Source organism: Diabrotica virgifera, chromosome 7 (assembly GCF_917563875.1).
Source record: "Diabrotica virgifera virgifera chromosome 7, PGI_DIABVI_V3a".
Taxonomy (NCBI): domain Eukaryota; kingdom Metazoa; phylum Arthropoda; class Insecta; order Coleoptera; family Chrysomelidae; genus Diabrotica; species Diabrotica virgifera.
Window position 1 is genome coordinate 15815340 of NC_065449.1, and position 25311 is coordinate 15840650.

A 25311-nucleotide genomic window follows, 5' to 3' on the forward strand; every position below is an offset into this window, starting at 1 on the left:
CAAATTAAATAAAATTTACGTACATGAATAGATTCGTCTCGAAATTACGATCATTTCATATCATTGCGCCAAGTCTGAATTTTGATTAATAAAGGCGTAAATTGATATAAATAAATCTAAAATCAAAAATCAAAAATATACGTGAGTCAAAGAGAGAAAAAGGTTTTTAGTGTAGGAAACAGAGGTTGAACCTCGCAAAGTGGACACAAGCCCGGCTTTATTTTTTTTCTGGTATCTTTTCCGATCCCCCTTTTCATCCCTTTAAAGGGGGTAATTTGTGGTTTTTGAGAAACGTAGCCCTTCCTGTGCGTTTTACAAAAAATTTACTTAATAGTAAAATGAAGAGGACTATATTTCCCGACAGCATATTATGTCTATCACACACTGTTTAGCGGGGGTAGCGCCCCAAAATTGACAAATTTAAAAAAATATTTTTCCCTACCTGTACTGAAAATTAAGAATAAACCCTGCGGCAATTAATCACAAATAAGTCGCTGATTTTTTGGTATAGGTTTCATTTCAGGACAATTGCAAATTTTTTAATTACATGGTGTTACATTTTAAAAAACCCCTTTTTATACCATCTGAACCGCCTATGCTAGATTAAAAAACTTTCAGGGATTATCCATGTACTGGTGTTATTTACAAATTTCTATAATGCAGAATGCACCCCCATTTTTTTTCCGGAACCACCCCAAAAAAGGGGAATTAATAAAGAAAGTGATTTTCTTGGAATCATTCACACACCATGCCCTTTATTAAAATGATTCATATATTATTTTGTGCACGTTCTTATTACCCATGCATGGACACCAAAAGCTATTTCTTGATGCAACCCCTGTAGCAAAAAAAATAAATAAAGGGGGGCTTGAAAAAATTTTTGAAGTTATACTTCTTTACCGGCGATAGAGGGTAAATTTTTATATGGGAAAACCTAGCGACCGGGCGCATGCGCATTATAACTTTGTTCTGATTGGATGTTCAAATGACATGTCAAAAATTATTCAATATGGTGGCTGTGGCACAGCTGTAGTTAGATTATTTATGGTTGTTGCGTTTTAAAATTTGTGTGAAAAGAAACAACAAACAAAAGTTAGTTAATAGTTATACTGCCTTTTTAAATAGTTTTCATATACCTATATTTTTGGACTTTTGGACTATTTTTGACAAGGAAAACTCATTCTAATTTGGTAAGTACCTAGTTTTTATTATAATCATATTGTAATTATACATTTGGATTAGGTTGAAATACATACGTTTATTTTCTCAAGAATGCGGATTTTAGAGAGAAATCCCAAATTAGGTTCGATTTTTATTTTTAAATTATGATTTTTTGGCGTAGATTTATTTATCTAGTAGGTATGTAATGCTTTGATTTACATACTTAATTTGATTACCAACAAAAGTTCTACCAATCTTCATCTAATATATTGTTTTCTTACTGTTTTGTTATATTTTTATATTTTCTTCCACAAAATTTAAACTACATAATTTTCAAAACAATTGTCAAACAGTAAAACGTTCAGTTACCGTATTTTTCCACATGATAAATAATGTGCGATTGGACGAGTGAGTCTACGCTTCGATTACGAGTCAAAGCGGCACGAAATTCAAGGGTTCAATTCCCGATGGAAGTTTTATTTTTTTATGCATATTATGATTGTAAGTATATTTGTTATATAATTTTTTTTTCAGCAAATGCGTATTTAAAATTTTTGCCAACAATTATTATCGTCCAGAAATCATTTTTTCTTTGTGGCATTTTTCAATGTGTTTGTGTGCGTTTTATTCTTTTATTTTTTTAAATTTTTGGTATAGTCTTAAAAATCACATAATATGTAGTAGAAGTATAACTTCTTACGTGCGTACAAAGTACACACACATTCTTTTTTTTTTTGCTTTCTGGCCCATATGGACATAATAATATGCTCCATCAATAGGGTTTTTCATAAATATATATGATTATTGCAACATTTCTGCGGAAAGTACCCCTATCCTTGAAAATAAACTGCAGAAACTACCCCTACCCCTTGGAGAGCATGTTTTTACGATTTTCTCATTACCTATGCATTTTTTTAAAAGAAAACTTATAAAGAATTAAATACCACTATTTTCTCTAGAAATAAGGTCCTACGCATTTTTTTCGTATAAGCAACCGTTACGGCATAGTGGCGCCGTAAACCTCGGAAATGCTTTGGCGGGATCCAGTTTTTGTTTTTTTTTTCGTCACCTATTCATTTTATTGCTAACGTACTTATGGAAAATAAAAGAACACACTGTCTGCTACAGATTATGACCTATGCATATTTTATTTTCTTTCACCCTAAAGACACAGTGGTTTGGTGGCAATTTTTGATTATTTTCTTTATTAATTCTCCTTTTTTTGGATGGTTCCGGGGAAAATATGGAGGTATATTATACAAATTTGTAAATAACACCAGTACATGCATAATCGCTGAGAGTTTTTTTACTCTAGCATAGGCGGTTCAGATGGTAAAAAAAGGGGTTTTTTTAAAATGTATCACCCTGTAATTAAAAAATTTGCAATTGCCCTATACCAAAAAATCAGCCACTTATTTGTGATTAATTGCCGCAGGGTTTCTTCTTAATTTTCATTACAGTTAGGGAAAAATATATTTTTTTAAAACATCTTTTTTAAAAATTTGTCAACTTTGGGGCGTCATCCCCGCTAAACGGTGGGTGATCGGCATATGCTGTCGGAAAATAAATAGTAGGAAATATAGTCCTCTTCATTTTACTATCAAGTAAATTTTTTTGTAAAACGTACAGGAAGGGCTACGTTTCGCAAAAACCACAAATTACCCCCTTTAAAGGGATGAAAAGGGGGGTTCCGGGGCGAAATTTTTCAAGAAAATGTTAGTTTCATAATAAGCACCCCTTAATATACCAGAAAAAAAAATAAAACCGTACTTGTGTCCATTTTGCGAGGTTCAACCCATGATACTATAAATAACATTGTTATTTATAGTATCATGGTTGAACCTCTGTTTCCTACACTATCTGTAAATCGACAGTTTATAAATCTTTCTTCAGGCATTAAGGTAGAAGCTTATTTTTATCTTAATAGATAATAGTAGGTATAATTTAGTTAGTCGTACAAAAGCATATAGTTCCTCTAATCGGCTTAGCTCACGCTGGGTGACCCACTAGACTAATATTTATAAATGGCAGTTTTATGGACTTCAAAAAATGTGATTTTGATCAATTTTAATTACAATTTAAGCCGTTATTAATCAAAATTCAGAGTTGGCGCAATGATATCAAAATGATTGTAATTTCGAAACGAATCTATTCATGTAAATTTTATTGCATTTAAGTGACACTACATTTTTCATAAGCTGTGTGTGTTGTCTTTTAATATTGTCCCACTTTTAAAACCTACTTTAATGTTAGTGGCTCCAAAATATATGGGTATGCTGCCCACTATTAGCGGCCTCCAAAATTTTTCAGATATATAATCTTGACATGCTGCATTTTCAATTGAAATTATGAATTTGTATTTTGATATAAACTCCATGTACTTTTCGTTGTAAACATCTAAAGGATATAGCTCAGATAATCTAAAAAAATATAATATATAATGTATAAAAATTTATGGTTTCTAGAAATATTTAAAGAATTGTTTTGTAAACCAATACAAATTAATTTAACACAGGCTGTATCATTGGCCTTTATGCTCCATATTTATATTGCCATTTGTATGAAAATGATATGTTGTACATTTCCAGAAGCTTTTTTATAATCAATAAAGTCAAAACGTCACTATCTATTGAGCATTAGGTGTTAATTGTAACATGTGTTCCACATTTTGTTAGACGAGACTCCTGGTATAATATGTATATTAAAAAAGGTAGCCTTTTTCTAGCTGATTAAAATGCATCACTGCCTTGATTTATTTACTGTTGGTGTTTTTTGGTTACTTTTATATATTTTAAAATTTCAACATGTGCTGCATTATTTACAGGAAGATACTAAAGAAAAAATCAAATGACAGTTGACAACCGGCATCACTATCTCAACATTGTGATCCAGGGTTGCCATGAATATAAATCCAAGGTTGTCAAATAAAGAATTTCAATACTTTTGTTAATTCTTTTGTAAATCCTAAGTCTTGTCTTATCTCAGTCTGGTAATTCTCTACTGTGGTTCTAGTTCTTCAGGTAAGCATTTTTGTGTAGGCTGAATCTTTGTGTCTGGTTACATTATTGCACTTATCAAAAAAAAATTATATTTCCAGACATGTTTCTAGATTCCAGCTTAAATAAGCTATATAATCATCAGTAACAATTGGTGCCTACATTATAGTAAATATATAGTAGCTGACACGTTAAAAAGCATAAAAGGCTTAAACTATGAGTGTAAAAACAAATATTTGGGAACAAAAGCAGATGTATGATAACATATAAACAATAAATGGTTCTCGTTTAATCTCCACAACATATTGTTTTTCTATATAGAAAAAACTGTATACTTATATAGGCTGATATACAGGGTGAGTTTTTAGTGGGATATTGGATATAAAAAGTTATTTAGATGATATGTAGGCAATGATATATATTATCCAGGCTTAGAACATGTCGAATTTTACAAGGTAATTAATAACTATGTAAATCTGAGAAAATATACAGGGTGTCCTATTTAAAAAATTGTATGTTTGCTTGACCACACAGTATTCATCTATAGAATTCGGCATATTTTCCAAACCTGGAGAATATCCTTGCCTACAGTTTTTCTAAATAACTTTTTTGGATATTTTGTACCATAATGGAATTAACGACGTCTAAAACTCACCCTGTGTATGTAAAATTATCATTCTCACCCTGATGGAAAGTCCTTATTTTTTAAACAGCTGCCATAACTATCAATTTGAATATATTTGGATAGTTCCTTAACCAAATAATCTCTTCCTATAGGTGTATCACAGTCGGATTGTATATATAATACTGGAGAACTATTTTCTAACAATTTGTTCTTATTCTTCAGGGGGACAAAATATCTTTTGTCTAAAAATATGAAAAAAGTTTCAGTTTTAGTGAAATAAAAAAATCATACTACTTATACAGCAAACAAATAAATATTCAAAGTAAGTTATCAATCGAAGTAGCACAGAAAACGAAAATAAATATCGTCTCCATACCACCACATTGACAACAGGTGGAATACTTTCTTTGGTTACACCTCCTGAGATTTTCAAAATTTATAAATCCAACAGGATCCCGAGGAAATTAAGATGAGAGAATTTTAAATAATTCACAACTCATCTGCTCAGCGTGGTAAGTTCCAACAAGAAAGATTCCTTAATACTCCTACAAAAGAGTTAGGGCCGGTTGTTCGAACGCTAATCAACAATGATCACTATCAAATATTTAATTACTGTCACCAAAACTGTCAATGTCAACTTTTATTGGGTTGCTGAAGACATAATTGATTAAAATTATGAGATTAGTTAATCAATTAACATAACAATTATTAACATAATTGATTAAGTAATTTCATATTATGTTTTCAGCAACCCAAACAAAGTTGACATTGACAGTTGGTGACAGTAATTAAATATTTGATAATGATCATTGTTGATTAGCTTTCGAACAACCGGCCCTAAATGAATTAAAAATGTATAAACATTTTCAATTTCTTTGCAACACGAAAATTCAGCAGCTGCATAATACTCTGGTTAAATCGGAGAGTGCAGGAAGAGTCTATACCGGTTTCGGAGGTCTTTTCCCCCTCATCAGTAGTCGAGTCCCATATCCTCTTCTCTCCGATTTTTCTAGGCATCACACTTTGGGCCTTTCCGAATTGCAACGAAAGAAATGTCACGGATGAACTAGAGCCATCTACCGAAAAACAAAGTAAGTTATCAATCGAAGTAGCACAGAAAACGACAATAAATATCGTCTCCATACCAACAGATTGACAACAGGTGGAATACTTTCTTTGGTTACACCTCCTGAGATTTTCAAAATCTATAAATCAAACAGGATGCCGAGGAAATTAAGATGAGAGAATTTTATATAATTCACAACTCATCTGCTCAGCGTGGTAAGTTCCAATAAGAAAGATTCCTTTACCCTCCGTTAGTCGCTATCGGTGTCACACACCGACGACAGAATTAATATATCGCCATTTTCTGTACCTCTTCCTATTAACTAACCTCGTGTTAGTATACATTCTTACTTACTTGGGTACAGTTGTGCGAGTTTTATAGCTATTTTCGGTGCAAGACTCCGTAGCGACTAACAGTGTGGTTATTATTTTATTGGCATAACTTGCAGTTCAGGTAAAGATTTAGCATCTTATTATTGCATTTTATCGGTAAGTTTTGGTCAAATCTTATTTATAGATGTCCTTTGAAGCCGAACAAAAACGTTCGTTGGAATTGTGGGAAATGGTTCCTAGCGAATATTTTTATATTACAAATAACAATATGTATATTGTTATACTAGGGTTTTTCATTTTATATCTGTTGTTTTTCAATAAAACATTTTCAAAAATATTTTTCAGTCATTCCTATACACAATATAAAATATTTGTATGAATTTTATAGCAATGACTATTTTTTTAAATTGTCGGTCTCTGACACCGTAGCGACTCTTGATGCTACGTTTATCCTAGCGACTAACGGAGGGTTAATACTCCTACAAAAGAGTAAATAAATTAAAAATGTATAAACATTTTCAATTTCTTTGCAACACGAAAATGCAGCAGCTGCATAATACTCTGGTTAAATCGGAGAGTGCAGGAAGACTCTATACCGGTTTCGGAGGTCTTTCCCCCTCATCAGTAGTCCCATATCCTCTTCTCTCCGACTTATCCACGTATCATACTTTGGGCCTTTCCGAATTGCAAAGAAAGAAATGTCACGGAAGAACTAGAGCCATCTACCGAAAAACAAAGTAAGTTATCAATCGAAGTAGCACAGAAAACGACAATAAATATCGTCTCCATACCACCAGATTGACAACAGGTGGAATACTTTCTTTGGTTACACCTCCTGAGATTTTCAAAATTTATAAATCATACAGGATGCAGAGGAAATTAAGATGGGAGAATTTTAAATAATTTACAACTCATCTGCTCAGCGTGGTAAGTTCCAACAAGAAATATTCCTAAATACTCCTACAAAAGAGTAAATGAATTAAAAATGTATAAACATTTTCAATTTCTTTGCAACACGAAAATGCAGCAGATGCACAATACTCTGGTATAGACTCTTCCTGCACTCTCCGATTTAACCAGAGTATTATGCAGCTGCTGCATTTTCGTGTTGCAAAGAAATTGAAAATGTTTATACATTTTTAATTCATTTACTCTTTTGTAGAAGTATTAAGGAATCTTTCTTGTTGGAACTTACCACGCTGAGCAGATGAGTTGTGAATTATTTAAAATTCTCTCATTTTAATTTCCTCGGCATCCTGTTTGACTTATAAATTTTGAAAATCTCAGGAGGTGTAACCAAAGAAAGTATTCCACCTGTTGTCAATCTGGTGGTATGGAGACGATAACTTACTTTGTTTTTCGGTAGATGGCTCTAGTTCATCCGTGACATTTCTTTCTTTGCAATTCGGAAAGGCCCAAAGTATGATACGTGGATAAGTCGAAGAGAAGAGGATAATATGGGACTACTGATGAGGGGGAAAAAGATCTCCGAAACCGGTATAGACTCTTCCTCTGCATTCTCCGATTTAACCAGAGTATTATCCATCCATCCATCCAATGTTACTACAGCCCAAATCGAGCCTTGGCCTCCTTCAACAAGCTTCTCCAATCATTTCGATTTACCGCTGTTCTTTTCCATGAACGCGTTCCCAGGAAGTTCCTGGCATCCTCATCGACTTCGTCTTCCCATCTCTTTTTAGGTCTTCCAACAGGTCTTCTTCCCTACATTCTTGCATTCAACAATTTTCTGGGGATTCTATTCTCATGCATGCGGACCACGTGCCCTGCCCACCGTAATCTCTGCAGTTTAGTGTATTGTGCTAGAGTTGGTTCGCTATATTGCTCGTATATTTCTCTATTATACCTAATTCGCCAGTTGTTATTTTCACTTATTGGGCCCAGTATCCTACGTAATATTTTCCTTTCAAACACATCTAATGCATTGGCAGATTTCTGTGTCACCACCCATGTTTCGCAGCCATAACTTACTATGGGCCTGATTATTGTTTTATATACCCGGAGTTTTGTTTTCCGGTGTACGTCTCGCGATTTGAATATGTGGCCCATCGCGAAATAGGCTTTATTTGCCAGCACAAGCCTTCTATTTATTTCCGGTTCTTCTTCATTGCTTGCAACCAGATCCATTCCTAGGTGCGTGAATCTATTCACATGTTCTATATCGTCAATAAAGTGTTGTTGCGCCGGTCTATTTGATCTGGTTTGTATGAGTAGTTTTGTTTCATTTGTATTTATTGCTAGCCCTACTGCTTCTGCATTCTGTTTCAACTCAATGTAGGTTTCTTCCGCTGCATTCATTGTTCTGCTCATTATGTTTATATCATCTGCGTATGCTGCTAATTGGGTAGATTTGCTTGTAAGTATGTTATTTCCGCTCACCGTCAACCGTCTAATTACATATTCAAGAACAAGATTAAAAAGCGTTGGAGCCAGTCCGTCGCCTTGTTTCAGTCCTTGCGTTATCGTAAACGCATCAGTGATCTGTCCTTGAATACATACCTGTGCTTCTGTTTCTGTCATTGTCATTTGCACTAGTCGTATTAATTTTGATGGTATGCCAAATTCTTCCAATATTTTAGGTAGAATTGTTCTATCTATTGAATCAAAGGCTTGTTTAAAATCTACAAAAAGATTGTAAACGTCCATGTCATATTCCCATGCTTTGGCTAGTATTTGTTTAACTGTAAATAGTTGGTCAATGGTAGATCTATTTTGCCTAAACCCTGCTTGATATTCCCCGATGATTTTTTCCGTGAGAGGTTGAAGTCTTCGATTAAGGATGTTTGTGAATATTTTGTATCCCGAACAAAGTAAAGAGATGCCCCCATAATTCTGACACAACAGTTTGTCTCCTTTTTTATGAATAGGGCAGATTATACTTTTCTTCCATTGTTGGGGGATTTCTTCTTCTATCCATATCTCTCGTATTAGCTGGTACATCTGTTGTGTCAAATTACTTCCTCCTTGCTTGAGTAGTTCTGCCGGTATTTTATCTATTCCCGATGCTTTATGGCTTTCTTGTATGTGGATTGCCGTTTGGACCTCATCTAGCGTTGGGGGTCTAGTTAATTCATTTTCTTCTCCATCTTCCCCCAGCTCTTGTTGTTGTACCTCCTGCCGTGCCTGCTGCTGCCTCTGCTGTTGTAATGGTGGTTGTGCCCCTTTGTTTAATACTTCCTTAAAATATGTCATCCAGGTTATCTTCGTCCATATCGCTAATGATTTCACCCTTCTTATTTTTGCAGAGGCTAGTCTTCGGTTTGTATCCCTGTCTTAAATGTTTAATAAGTTGGTATGCACTACGTGTTTCGTTTTCCTTAAACTCCCTCTCTATGTTTAGTATCCGTTGGTTTTCGTACTTTCTTTTTTTCTGCCTGCACAGTTTATCTGCTCTTCGTCTTTTGTTCTCAAAATTCTGTTTTCTCTCTCTAGTACGTCTGAGTATATAATTCTTATGTGCTTCATTTCTTTCCTGTATAGCTTGTTTGCATTCTTCATCGAACCATGTTTCTTCTCTCCGTTGTGTCTTTGTTCCTAGGACTTCTTTCGCTGTGTTTAGTATGATACTGCTTATGGTGTTCCATTGATTTTCTTGTGTGCTCCATTGATTGATTTTTGAACCAGAGTATTATGCAGCTGCTGAATTTTCGTGTTGCAAAGAAATTGAAAATGTTGATACATTTTTAAATAAATATTCTTTGCTACTTATGTAATCACCCAAGTTCTATTTTGCGCTAAGGTCTTACACATCACTTTAAGACTTTCCTTAACCTCATATCTCATCCATGATTGATCTTCTTTAAGTTTGTGCTGGACAACCACTTTTTCCTTGGGGATTCCACTCTAGGGCAGTCTTTGCAACACAGGAGCTATTTTTCCGAAGTGTGTGACTCTTTCTGGACTTTATTTCATTTTTTACCCTCTTTATTCAGTCAGGTGTAGCAGATCTTCGTTTCTGATGATGTTAGGTCAGAAAATACGAATAATTCTTCGCAGGTATTTGTTAACTAATATACTACATTCGCTCTCGCGAGATTTTTTTTGACACTGACGTTAGTAATTTCTTTTTTGAAAAATTCAGTTGTCAGAAGTGACTGGAAATTACTACAAAACCAACGCACCTGCTCATATCCAATATTATTAATAGTAAACAGACATAAAAATAACATAAACCTTACGCCAATCAATATTTATTTATTTAAAACATTATAATGTATTGATAGCAAATGAGAAAATTATTTATTGTACAAAATAAAAATATTTTATAGAAATAAACTTCACAAAATTTTATGAGATTAGTAGACACTCCCACTATTTCTAATAATTCTTCTTTTTTTAATGAAAGATTAAGTTGATTTGAGTTGATTTTAGCAGTTAATAGTGTGAGGTAGGAATTTTTGTGTTGTACGTTTCCTATTCCGAATGTCTCAAAAAAAATCTCGCGAGAGCGAATGTAGTATACCTGCAGTTTGTCTGTAAGGGTTTTTGTCCCTTTGCATATTTCACATCAACTGTAGAGTAGAACAGACATGATATTTGACTGAAATATTTGGATCTTTGTCTTTGTAGAAAACATATAAAAAAAGTATTTTTTATACTGGCTAGACCTTCAAACAGGATTGAGCATGCTGACTGCTTGTTGAGCTTTTCGTATCCTCATACAAATATCGTCTTCTGTACATCCGCTTTCTGTTATGACACTTCCAAGATACATAAAATTTTCCACATTTTTAATCTGCATTTCAAACATAGTCAATAGTATGTTGTTTTTGCATCTCTTCTCATGGATTTGGTTTTATTAATATTAATTTTCAAACCTATTTTATTTGCTTCCGTGGAAAGTGATTCCAATTCATCAGCAGCCACACCTTGGAACCTTTGTCCTAAGAGGGGCGGGTTTCATCAGCATATTCTAGATTTACCTTTTGTTACTAATGTGCAAATCCTCCTTAATCCTATATTGTTGCTATTTCTTCAGATCATTACCTCCATTCTGTCTATCAACTTAAAAAATCTGATTCAATAGACCTCCACAGACCCACATTCACATGTAAAATGGTTTTTCATAAAGATAAATTGGTATACTAGCTCACTAAAAGATGATGTGTCTCTGTAATTCAGTAAATTTGTACTCTACGAGCTCCCTAGTGGGAAAGTTTTGGGGTAGTTCTGATTTCTTTCTTATGTATGGATTTTGAGCTGAATCCAAATATGAGGTTTGCGGACAAAATTTCTTGATGGAACATTGAAAAAAAGCGAAAAATTTCTGCCTTTTTTCCGCTTTTTTGCTAAAATCTAGAAAACTATTAACTTTTAGTAAATGGTCTGTTAACAGAAATTAAAGTACTTAGAATTCTCTACAAATATCACTATTTACGTTTTTTTCAGACGAACCGTTCGGTCTAAAGTGCAAGTTGAAAATTGCCAATTTTTAACGGTCTCGGCAAAACCCACTTTTTACATTCCAAAACTTTATTTTTTATTAGAATGCTGTCATTTGATAAATTTCTCCTAGTTTTCTGTACAAATAATAAATGTTAGTTCATAATATGAATATGGTATGTCTCTTGTGACAGCTTCCATGAATCCATTCCATAAGAGGCCGGGAATGTCTGCTTTTCCCTTAGAGCCACAGAAGATCAGGCACAGATGGAGTAACAGTTTCAGTTGTTGTCAACATTGCCTTCGGATATGTTATCTTGATTTCTGATAAACCTTTTTGTCCTTTCAAAATTTATTGTTGAACAGCTCCTTGACTTCAATAAACCTCAGGCGCGGGTTTAGTTTTTAACCGAGGAGTGGATTGGTTAGGAGCTACTGCATGTTTTGGTGCAATACAAGAAATGCTACCCATGACGTGAAAAGTGTGATATCCGTCGATTGTATGTACGTTAAAATCAGCGTTATCGTAGACCTGTTGTGTAAAGCACGGCTGGTCAATTTTCTGCGGATCGCCTGCGATTGCTGACACTTCCAGATAAGCAACGCGCTTGCTCAAAGTCTTATAGCGGCAGTAAGGCCCAGATAATTCGTCTCACCATTCCTTGCAGGGTTGGCCGTTTTCTCTACAAAAAGTACGGCTCAAGAAAATAGGTTGATGTAGTTTCCTCTTTGGGTTTTTGTTCATCTTGTACAGAAGCTGTTCGCCTGGAAGTGTCAGCATTCGCAGGAGATCCGCAGAAAATTGACCTGCCGTGATTTACACAGCAGGTGTACGATAACACTGATTTTAACGTACATACAATCGACGGATACCACACTTTTCACGTCATGCATAGGTGGCATTTCTTGTACTGCACCAAAACATGCAGTAGCTTCTAACCAATCCATTCCTCGGTTAAAAACGAAACCCGCGCCTGAGGTTTATGGAAGTCAGGGAGCTGTTCAACTAATTTATTGTAAAAGGACAAAACCTCAAGGTTTATCAGAAATCACGATAACAGATCCGAAGGAAATGTTCACACCAACTGAAACTGTGACTCCATCTGTGCCTGATCTTCCGTGGCTCTAAGGGAAAGGCAGAGACATTCCCGGCCTCTTAGGATGGAATGGATTCATGGAAGCTGTCACAAGAGACATACCAAATGAACTAACATTTATTATTTGTGCAGAAAACTAGGAAAATTTTATCAAATGACAGCATTCTAATAAAAAATAAAGTTTTGGAATGTAAAAAGTGGGTTTTGCCGAGACCGTTAAAAATTGGCATTTCAACTTGCATTTTAGACCAAATGGTTCGTCTGAAAAAAAAAGTAAATATTGATATTTGTAGAGAATTTTAAGTACTTTAATTTCTGTTGACAGACCATTTAATGAAAGTTAATAGTTCTCGAGATTTAAGCAAAAAAGCGAGAAAAAGCAGAAATTTTACGCTTTTTTCGCTATTTTTTCAATGTTCCGTCACGAAATTTTGTCCGCAAACCTCATATTCGGATTCAGCAGCCCAAAATACATATATAATGAAAGAAATCAGAAGTACCCCAAAACTTCCCTAGTCAAAACACAATTTTATTGAATTACTGTTCTTCTCTTCTTTCCGTGCAGTGGTTGTTTTCAAGCGTTGCCTATCGTCGTATTAACAAGCTGATGAAATGTTTCTCGGTCCGCAGATATATGAAATAATTATTCCTCGACCGTGCGGCCTGTCCGTTTCTAATGTTACAAGCCAGAACAGTGGTTTTCTTCCACTTCCAACCCAATGTTTTCCTTCGATTTTGCCCTGAATTATCAACGGGAGTAAGCGATATTTAGGTCCTCTCAGTATAAGGAGGAAAATAAATTTTTGGATATAGTAGGCAGCATTGCCCACTTCTTTAGAAGCAGTAGGTGCCCAAATGTCACCAATAACTCTTGACACATATTTAACATATTTAGTACACTGTGTGTATGTATGTGATAATAATACCTTCATGCAGAATTTACCTTTTAAATTGCTGACATTTTTTAAATACTGCAAGGTTACGGGACGGTCGCTGTATTGGCTAAACGTAGAAGTAATGTTGAACAAGTCTTGTGTCTCCTTATACAGAAACGGTGCATAATTTTTTGGTGACTCCTCATGAAAAACAGCCCAAGGCACTTTTTCTTTTTTTGGTAATGGAAAATCATGATTTAAGATTTTACTTCCATAGAATAAAAATGCCTGAAAACAAAAATATAATGTTATGTAATATGTAATAAGATTTATTTTAGTTTAAAGATTAATATTAGCACAAAAAATAGGAATAGAGTAGATATAATACAATAAAATAGTCAAATAAATCAAAATAGGTAAATGGAATTTGAAACAAAAAACAGCTTATAAAATTGGGAGGTTGTCAAATAGACATAAAAAAGAATGTGTGTGTACTTTGTACGCACGTAAGAAGTTATACTTCTATTATACTCTGGGCTAATTAGCAAAATTCATGGAAAAGTTATTTACCAGCAATTTTATTGCTGGAATCGAATTATAAGATCCTATATATTAATAATATAGGTATGCAAAGTCCGCAGATAGTGTGCTACTTTTTTTATAAACAAAATGGCGCCGACAAATCGTATTTTTTTCAATTATTGCTCTATAACTCCGAAGATTTTAACTTTACAACAAAAACACTCAAATAAAAATTCACCGCAATTAAATTCTGCATAGAGATAGGTTTTTCACGATTTGCTCTGACGAAAATTTTCCTCGGAAAATGCGGGTTTTCCTAACAAAAACTCTAATTTTCAAATAAAGTTTTCGGTAAGTAATTATTAATCAATAATTAAATAACTTAGTGACATCAAAGCTTTCTTGGTATAGATTGTAATTCCAGAAGCTGGTGAAAATTAAACGAATATTTTAGCAACAATTCAATTGTTAATTAACAATTTACGATCGCAATAATAACCAAAATAATCATGATACGCTGATCAAACTTATAAAGATTATAAAGATGAGATGCTTATTTAATATTTTATCGACAAAATATAAATTTTTCTTTTTTTTTTGCATAATCTTTAAATTTTGAAAAAAAAAATAGTTATAATACGCTGGTCTAATTAGTAAAGTACAAAGAAAGGTTATTTACCAGCAATTTTATTGCTGGAATCGAATGATAAGATCCTATGTATTATTAATATAGCTATGCAAAGTCCGCAGATAGTGTGCTACTTTTTTTATAAACAAAATGGCGCCGACAAATCGTATTTTTTTCAATTATTGCTCTATAACTCCGAAGATTTTAACTTTACACCAAAAATACTCAAATAAAAATCCATCCCAATTTAATTCTACATAGAAGCATGTTTTTTCCGATTTGCTTCGACGAAAATTTTCCTCGGAAAATGTGGGTTTTCCCAACAAAATCTCGAATTTTAAAATAAATTTTTTGGGCCAGCAATTATTTATCAATAATTATATAGCTTAGTGAAATAAAAGCTTTCTTGGTGTAGATTATAAATTCAGAAGCCGGTGAAAATGAAACGAATATTTTAGCAACAATTCAATTGTTAATTAACAATTTACAGTCGCAATAACAACCAAAATAATCATGAGACATTGATCAAACTTAGAAAGATTATAAAGGTGTGATGCCTATTTAATATTTTGTTGACAAAATATAAATTTTTCATTTTTTTGCATAATCTTTAAATATTTAAAAAAAATTGTGATAAAAAAATTAACATTTGTCAGAAATTGTTTATTATATTCTAATTTTATAAAATACTTAAAATGCGTATTTCATAGGTCTTGAAAATGAATGCTTTAAAAAAATTTTCCAACCATTTGCAAAAAAGTTATGAAACAGCAAAGTAAATATACGATTTCTCCGTTATTTATAATTTGTTTTAATTGTTTCAAAGCTTAAAAGTGAGTCTATGGTACAATTTAATTACTCACAAAGTATGTAAAAAATTAGTGCAATGGTTATATTTTAATCAAAGATTAAAAATACTTTTTTTTGTAATTTTTAGCGCAAAAGTAGGCCTGATACAGAGTCGGAGCTAAAATGTTCACTCGAAGCGACTGACACGCAGCATATATTATTTATAAAAGTGTACGTCTCGCGCGGCGGGTCGTCGCTCCGAGTGAAAATTTTAGCTACAGTATTATTCTACTTTCGCGTGTGTAAATTGCAAAAAAAATATTTATAATCTTTAATTAAAATAGAACCATTAAACTGATAATCGATATTTTTTGTAAATAATTAGCTTGTACTTTAAACTCACTTCTACGCTTTGAAAGAATTAAAAAAAATTATAAACACCCTAGTAATCGTATGTTTATTTTGCTGTTTCATAACTTTTTTGAAAATGGTTGCAAAAAAGTTTTAAAGCATTCATTTTCAAGAAATTTGAAATGCGCATTTTAGCTATTTTTTAAAATTACAATATAATAAAAACTTTCTGAGAAACGTTAATTTGTTTATAACTATTTTTTTTAAACATTTAAAGAATATGCAAAAAAACAAAAAATTTATATTTTGTCGACAAAATGTTAAATAGGCATCTCATCTTTATAAGATTTCAAAGTTTGATCGGTGTATCATAATTATTTTGGTTATTATTGCGACCGTAAATTATTAATTAACAATTGAATTGTTGCTAAAATATTCGTTTAATTTTTATCAGCTTCTGGAACTATGATCTAAACCAAGAAGGCTTTTAAGTCACCAAATTATTTAATTATTGATAAATAATTACTTATTTAAAACTTTATTTGAAAATTAAAGATTTTGTAAAGAAAACCCGCATTTTCCGAGGAAAATTTTCATCGGAGCAGATCGGGAAAAACACGTCTCTATGCAGAATTTAATCACGGTGAATTTTATTTGAGTGTTTTTGTTGTAAAATTAAAATCTTCGGAGTTATAGAGCAATAATTGAAAAAAACACGATTTTCGGGCGCCATTTTGTTTATAAAAAAAGTAGCACACTATCTGAGGACTTTGCATACCTATATTATTAATATATAGGATCTTATAATTCGATTCCAGCAATAAAATTGCTGGTAAATAACTTTTCCCAAAAATGGCCTATTCTCCGATAATCAGCCCAGACTATTATAATATAATCTAACTTCATATTATGATTTCAACGAAATCAATATACCTATCTACTTTAAACAGTTTTTTTGTATTGTATTTAAATATTAATCTAATTTTAGAAAGAACAAAAAGAATACCAAAAATTAAAAAAAAATAAGGATATGACTTTGTCAGGATTCGATCAGGGGACCTCTCGATCTCTAGGCGAATACTCTACTGATCAGATACCACAGCTTTTGTATTCAGTCGATCATTTCTCGGACATATACAATCACGGTGACAGATACATTAATATTGAAAATAAACATTTTCAATAATACTTATAAAGAGGAAGACAAATCCACAGACATAAAAATTATAATAAATATATTTACTAAAAACACTAATAATATATTCTTTTCACGCACACCTTATTTGCGCTACATAACTTAAAAGATGTAGCGACTAAAACCATACTGTCGGTGTGCGCATGCGCCAGGGAATGTAAAAATTCACCCTCGTGCCCTAAAGAAGTAGGTATAACTTAAAAAATTGAAAAAGTTGCTAAAAAACTAAAAGGGGAACGAAAGTTTAGAGTTTAACTTGAACGATTATTAAATCAACTTAACTGAACCTAACCAAATGTCTGATACAGAAACTGATCCTGAAATCTGTAAAATGTTCCCCATTATTACTGCCCATGCTAAGCATAAGCATAGACATATAATACCTAGACAGTGCGCTGCAATCTAAAACTGTTCCTCCAGTGTAACAGGGAAAAATGTAGGCAGGATATGCATCTCTTTCTAATTGAAGGGGTTCAGAAACTGAATGGAAACTGATACTTGTAATGTTACTTAGAATGTATTTCAGTTTTAAATTACCATTTGAATAATACATGTAAATGTTAAATAAAAAAAAGAATGTGTGTGTACTTTGTACGCACGTAAGAAGATATTCTTCTATTATATAATAGGTAATTTAAACGAAGTAAATATACTTAAAAGGTTATTTGTACTTATTTTATTTAAAAATCAAACTAACTTTCTTATCTACCACTTTCAAAAAAGAAGAATATCTTCAAAAATCATATAATAATATACTTACAATCATAAAATCTATAAAAAAAATAAAAAAATAATAACTTGCTTGGGGCTCGAACCCACTTCACGTCTACCGCGCCGTACGAAAGTTGACGGCATTTCAAACTGCACCACATTCGCGTGTACGTCATGTGGGAATATACTCAAACTAAACATTTACACCATAAATTTATATGAATTTAATAAAATTATTAGTTTGATTTTTGTCGAAATAAAATACAACAAAATATAGAGTAAGGAAACGATATATGAGATGAAGATTTGTAGAAAGTTTGTTCGTAATCAGATTATGTAAATTAAAGCATTGCCTACTAATAGGTAACTACATTATTTTGTTTACATTTTCCAAATAGATAGGTACTGAAACTATTAGGTATTTCCAACTGAAACATTTAGAATTACGTACCTGCGGCTTTTCAAAACTATTTAAAAAGTCACTATAATTATAAATTTGATTTTATTTCTGTCTACACATCAATAAAAACTAATATTATACAATATTTTTGTTTACCGATAACCTCCATATTGAACAATTATTATTGACAGATCATTTCAAAATTTCAACACCCAATCAGAGCCCGTATAACCACTAATACCATACTGTCGGTGTGCGCATGCGCGGGGATCAATCAAATTTTACCCTCAATCGATTGGCCGCTAAAGAAGAATATCTTCAAAAGTTTTATTTCTGGGGAAATAAACACTTCTATTAGGACCAGATTCTGGTTACACCTGTGACCTGTATTCGTGGTTTCTACTATTCGCAAACCAAACAAACGATGAATGAAAGAAGACTCAGGGAAGTCTACAACTTCCACTTCACTACCTGTCTATTCATCAAGGTAAAATTCTAACGAATTCTTGATCCATGTACCCTGATAGGAGTGAATATAGAGTGAAAATAAGACATATTTTATTTCAATTTGTTCAGACGACCATAAACCCTTTACGTACATTTTACCCTCATTAGGGATCATGGTAGGAGTATCTCTGAACGAATTGAAATATAAGATGTCTCTCATTTTCATTAAAAGGAAAGTTGACTCAGTATTCCTCCAGAAATACTGAACATAATTAATATATCTCTGAATCTCACAATATACTAGGTATATACAGGGTGTTAGTAAATAAGTATGAAAAACTTTAAGGGGTTTACATGAAAAAATAATGACAGCTTGCTCTATAAACGTACGTTCACAAATGCTTCGTTTCCAAGATACGGGGTGTTGAAATTTTTTTTACTGCGAATTGTTTTATTGCTCCAAGACCTTTTAAGCTATGAAAATTAAATTTGGTGGGTTTCAAGAGGTAGTTATTGCGCATTTTTTGGTAAACAAATAGCAATTTTGTATTCATCATTGGCGTGCCTAGGGGTAATGGTGTGAATTTTTTTAAAGAAAAAAATAGTACACCACTGAGATATTTCAAATTAAAAATTATTTTTGTATTCCACGTTTAATATATGATAAAAAACCTTTCTTGTCTTTTTTTCATATGGTGCACCGTTTTTATGCAAAAAAATAAAATATCGTCGCGCGTATTTTTCATTTCGTAATGCATTATCAAGAACTCTCCAATATAATAATGCCAAACTAGAACAATAACAGAAAATATTTCTAAAAAGATTTTAACTATGTGCAAGGCTACAACAAATGTTCACAATTACCTCCTTTAAAGGTGACAGAGTAATTTTATATTCACCATTGGCGCGCGTACAAGTAATGGCCCGAATTTTTTAAAGAAAAAAATAGTACGCCACTGAGATATGTCAAATTAAAAATCATTTTTGAATTCCTCGTTCAGTTTACGACAAAAAATCGTTTTAGCCTTTTTTTATATGAGGCGCCGTTTTTATGCAAAAAAATAAAATATCAATATAAAATAAAATATCGTTTACAAAGTATTTGAAATTTTCTATGCATATGGAATCTACCTCGAATAATTTGTAAGCGTCAAGATGTTTTATTTTTTTGTATAAAAACGGCGCCGCATATTTATGAAAAAAAGAAAAGAATGATTTTTTGTCGTAAATTGAACGAGGAATTCAAAAATGATTTTTAATTTGACGTTTCTCAATGGCGTACTATTTTTTTTTTCTTTAAAATATTCAGACCATTGCCTGTACGGGCGCCAATGGTGAATATAAAATTATTCATCCTTTAAAGGAGGTAATTTCGAACATTTGTTATAGCTTTTCACCTAGTTAAAATCATTTTGGTAATATTTTCTGTTATTGTTCTACTTTGGTATTATTATATTGGAGAGTTCTTAATAATGTTTTAAGAAATGAAAAATACTCTCGAATATGTTTTATTTTTTCGCATAAAAACGGTGCACCATAGGAAAAAAATACAAGAAAGGTTATTTTTCATAAATTAAACGTGGAATACGAAAATAATTTTTAATTTGAAATATCTCAGTGGCGTACCATCTTTTTCTTTAAAAAAATTCAGACCATTACCCGTAGGCGCGCCGATGATGAATATAAAATAGTTATTTGTTTGCAAAAAATGCGCAATAACTACCTCTTGAAACTCACCAAATATAATTTTCATATCTCAACCGGTCTTAAGAGCAATAAAAAATTGGCAGTTTGAAATAAAAATTTCAACACCCTGTATCTCGGAAACAAAGCATTTGCGGACATACGTTTATAGAGCAAACTGTCATTATTTTTTCATGTAGAGTTATCCCTTAAAGTTTTTCATACTTATATACTAACACCCTGTATATGGGCATTTTATATAATTTTGAAATACAAAAAAAACTTACACCCAATCTATGATCACTAACATATTCTCGTTTGCTACTTATTAAACATTTATATTCTTTCTTATTGCATTTAATCAGTCTGTCATGTTTTGGCATAAAAGGTGTCCACCATAACAGTATCTTTGTACTCGTGTCATAATTGTATGCCTAAAATTAATAGTTTTTTTAAACTCAACAATATACACTCCTCACAAAAAGTATCGCATAAATGTATTAAGTCTAGAAGTTTTGATTAGTATCTCCTAAATGTTTTTGGAAATACCAACGAATGAAACGTAGGAATATTTAACAGTGGTTTATTCCTATTCCAATAAAATGAAAAATCAGGGACTAACTGGCAAAAAAAATGAAAATAACAATTATTCAAAATAAATGAAAAATACAAATATATGAAATAAGGAAATTTCAAGGAAAGTACAAATTGAACATTTTAGTATCTGTTATTAGCACCTCTGGCTGTAATGATATCCTGCGTCCTCATTCTCTGTACGACTGTATGTACTCCAAATCCAAATTTTCCCATTCTTCCGTTAAAGCATTTTCCAGTTCATGAAGGTTATCTGAAACGATGATCCGTCTCTTATGCGTTCCAAGGTGGAACGCAGGTCTAGGTTCTAGGTAGTTCCAATACCAACCTCTTAAAGATATTGCATTGCTATTCTGGCAACGTGTGGGTGAGCATTGTCTTGCAGAATAACGAAATTATGTCCAATAATTGGAACAAAAGGCAAATTTTCTTCAATAACCTCTCTTATATACCGATCAGCTATCAAGGACGAAGGACCCCTACAAAACACTGTTAATTCTGTGTGACCTGCAAAGCAAATGCCTCCCGATATCATAATCGACCCACCTCCAGAATTTCTAGCTGCTGTTATGTTTCGCTGAGTAAATCGCTCACTGACGCTTCTTTAAACTATATTCGTCTATCAGATCCACAAAGTGCAAATTTTGACTCATCAGTAAAAATAGTATTAGCCCAGTCGTTAACATCCCAATCAACATGTTCTCATGCGAGCCTTAAACGTGCTATACTGTGTGCCCTCGTTAACAGTGGAGCAGTAGCAGACATTTTGGCTCCGACTCCAAACTCCCTTAATCTGTTTCTAACCGAATTGACACTTATTTGAACATTACGGATTGTGGAAAGATCATTTCTCAGTTGCCTAGCTGTAACATGACTTGTACGCAAAGTCTGCAGATGTAAATAGTAGTCAGCTGCGGGGTTCATGCACCTGGAACACCCTGGAACTGGTCTTTTTGTGCAACCTCCAGTTTCTCTATACCTTCTTAAAGCTCTTGAAACTCTAGATTGGTGGATCCCAATAACATCAGCAACATATTGCTGCAATCGTCCATCTCCAATTAAAGCTAAGATTTGGGCTGCTTGTTCCGACGTTTTACTCATTTTGGCAAGAATGCACCTCCTCATTGAAAAATCAAGCAGACAGTGCACAGATCAAATTCTCGAACACAAAAGTCCAAAAAAAATATTCCTTCCGATCAACGTTTTGTTTACTTCTTTGACAAAAATACCTTTCAAATTCAAAGTTAAAATTTTATGGGTTTGTAGTATTTGTAGACACCTAAAAAAGACTATAGATGAGCATTATAACATTCTGCTAAAAATTAAAAATTACTTTTAAACTTTTTGTCTGTTTTAAAAATTATGCCATACTTTTTGTGATTAGTGTAAATAGATAAAAAATAACCTCATAAATATAATAAAAAACCACCAATGAAAACAGAACATAGGACAGCCTAATTAGAGTTGATAACCTTATCCTGCATAGGTATATCAACATCTGTGGGTTGTGGTTGATTAAATTTGGCTAGTGATCTAATTTTAACATTCCAAATTTTTTATTGCACTCCGCACTTCCTAGACCAAACATGATACACATTCCACATTCCCCAAGTTCAAAGGCCTTGAGACAGGTCATTTATTCTGATTAAAAAGAGATGATTCATTTAATAAAAAAAATCATATTTTTGCGAGTTATTCGTTTAAATGTATACCACGTTTATGTTTGTATCATTTACATGAATAACAAATAAAATTTGAAAATTCATCGTTAAAATAAATTTGGGACTAATAAAAACTACAATATTTTATTAAATTAATAATTATTTTTTCAATTTCAAAACCGCGCCATTCTTCACCATGTGTTTATGTCAATGTCACAGCTGTCAATTTTAATACTAAGCGCGGTTGCCGTATCGGTCAGCGTTTAAGATATTTACCGAATTAAAAAAGTATGTCAAGACGAATTTCACATTAAATAAAGCTTCCGTAATAAATACAACATAACATATTACGTACAGCATTAATTTAAACCGTATTTTTTTTATTTAGCTAATGCCTCAACAAATAATGGCCATTGGCATGGTAGGTACGGTAAATTTTTACAGTTAGGTACCTAGTGTCATCTGTAGTGTGTGTGTGTTGAGTAAGTGTCTTGTTACTTTGCAAAGTCGACGTCATTGTCTTTGCAAAGAGACGCTAATTGTATCCGAACGTCTGCGGTCCCTCCGGTGAGTACCGATCCCACAAGGAGAGAAACTATTTTCATTTATTAATTTATAATAAACGAAAAATTTCTGACCCAGGGCCCAGAGCACGCCAAATAGAATTCTATTTTGCTGACGTCACAAAATAGAATTTCATAATGGGAGAATCGACGGTTGCTAGGCAACGTGACGTCACTAAAATAGAATTCTATTTGGCGTGCTCCCGCACCTGGTGAGATTCGAACTCACGATCTTTCGGATTTTTCGATCCAAAAGTAGGCGCTCTTACCACTGAGCCACGGAGTGATATGGTCAACAAATATATAGACGCATATATGCGTCTAAATTCGTTTATATGGTAGTCTCAACAGAAAATATTATACAAATGCGAAGTTAAAGTTAGTATTTGTAAAATAATTTGGTTATAAGTAGTTTTATTCAAAAACGTATCATCATTGCTAAATTTGAAATTAAAATATATACCTACACTAGGGATTTCCACTGTTTTCACTGTATTCCTTTACTCAATGGTTCTCTCCAGTTCTTTCTGTTTTGCCAGTCCCCTTCCTACAAATTTCTTCTTTTCATTTCTTCATCTACTACATAATCTCTGAAAGATCTTCGGGGTCTCTTACTTACCTCTCTTACTTCTTCCTATCGGGCTCCACTCTGTTATTTTATTCATCCAACGTCTTTGGTCTGCTCTTCTGACATGTCCGTACCAGGTTAATCTCTTCTGTTCGATGTAGTCTATTATGTCTGAGTTCACTCCCATTCTTCTCTTAATCTCTATGGTATAATATTTATTCTATCTCTCCTTGTTACTCTGCAGCTTCTCCTTAGGGATTCCATCTCTGTTGCTTTTATTTTATTTTTGGTTTTCTTTTATTGTCCAATTTTCACACCCATAAGTGAGGATACCTACTAATTCTTGCCATCGTATTATATATTCTTCTTTTTGTTTTTATGCTGATGTTCTTATCCCACAGTATCGGGTTCAATTTTCGTATGCAGTCTCTTGTTTGTCCTAGTCTATTTTTTATATCTTCCTCAGTTATTATTCCTTTGTTTGATATTATAAAACCTAAATACTTTGCACTTATCTGTTCCTTTGATTTGTTTACCTTCGTCTATTTCCAGTTGTTTTATTTCTGAATTCTCCGTTGTTAGGTATTCAGTTTTCTTTAGGTTTATTTCCATCCCATTCTTTGTATATTCCTGTTCCAGTTTTCTCATCATAAAACTGAGGTCATCTTCGTCTTGTCCGATCACTATTTGGTCGTCAACAAAACTTAGGGTATACCTACAGCTATTCGTTCCTTACTGGTATACGTATACCCATTCCTTCGCACTTTCTTTTCCATGGTTTCAGGGGTTTTTCCAGAATATTTTGAACAGGGTAGGGGATGTGGAGCAGCCCTGTAGTAGTCCCTTTGTCGTCTTAAATGGACTATGCATATTCTATTGCCCGTTTTGATAGCTACTGTGTTATTCTTATAGAGTGCTTTTACTGCTGTTATTAATCTTCGTGGGACTTCGATATCTTCCATTGCTTCCCATAGCTTGTTCTGGTCCTACGCCTCCTTTATGAAAGCCAAATAGAGGGATCTATTTTTGGCCATTCTTTTTTCTGTTAGTTGTTCAACCGTGAATATGTGATCTAAGCATGCTATCCCCGCTGTGAATCCTGCCTGGTCTTCTCCGATTTTATCCTGTATATGTATACATTTCTAATTTTTTCTTTTTCTTTTTTCTCTGAAATTAAAATATTTGTCCTACTAGTTGTTTGTTCCAACACGACCGAGAACCGTCACGAAACGGTAATGCTCCTGCGCAGTAAACAAAATCCGTTCCAACAAAAATATGATCGTCATCGGATCGTCCTTCCCACTGTTCCAACAAGAATTGTGATCTTTCGGTGACGGTTTCGTGATGATCATTTCAGTAATCGGGCAAATGCATAATGTGCTGGTTGGACTGACTTGCGCACTGGGACTTAATTCTTTAAAGTTTTTGAGCCTTTGATCGACTAAAAGCACACAAGCGGTCACCAATAAAAATGGCAAATATATGATTACCGTCATGGGACAATAACTGGGCGATACAATTACGAACATGCGCACAACAAACGGTACAAGTATTTAGTTTCGTGACGGTTTCTGGACCGTCCAAAAGTTCATGTTGGAACAAACCTTTAATAGTAAATATTTTTTTGCGATAAATCTGGCACTGTGG

The 25311-nt window shown here is 33.1% G+C and overlaps 1 protein-coding gene across 2 annotated transcripts in view; it reads right to left on the minus strand.

Annotated features, from left to right (window-relative positions):
- The window catches only part of LOC126887970 (alpha-(1,3)-fucosyltransferase 10), a 28059-nt gene extending 5533 nt beyond the window's left edge, over positions 1–22526 (minus strand). The window contains exons 1-5 of one of the 2 annotated variants that reach the window (XM_050655931.1): positions 22302–22526; positions 20566–20712; positions 13621–13840; positions 4841–5024; positions 3404–3581 (exon numbers count right to left, since the gene is read on the minus strand). In XM_050655931.1, coding sequence (XP_050511888.1) covers positions 3404–3581; positions 4841–5024; positions 13621–13840; positions 20566–20712; positions 22302–22370 — 798 coding nt within the window. In that variant the 5' untranslated portion in view covers positions 22371–22526. Of the gene's footprint in view, positions 1–3403; positions 3582–4840; positions 5025–13620; positions 13841–20565; positions 20713–22277 lie in introns of both variants that reach the window. The other variant, XM_050655930.1, reaches the window with a different exon arrangement.
- Between the last annotated feature and the right edge of the window lie 2785 nt (positions 22527–25311).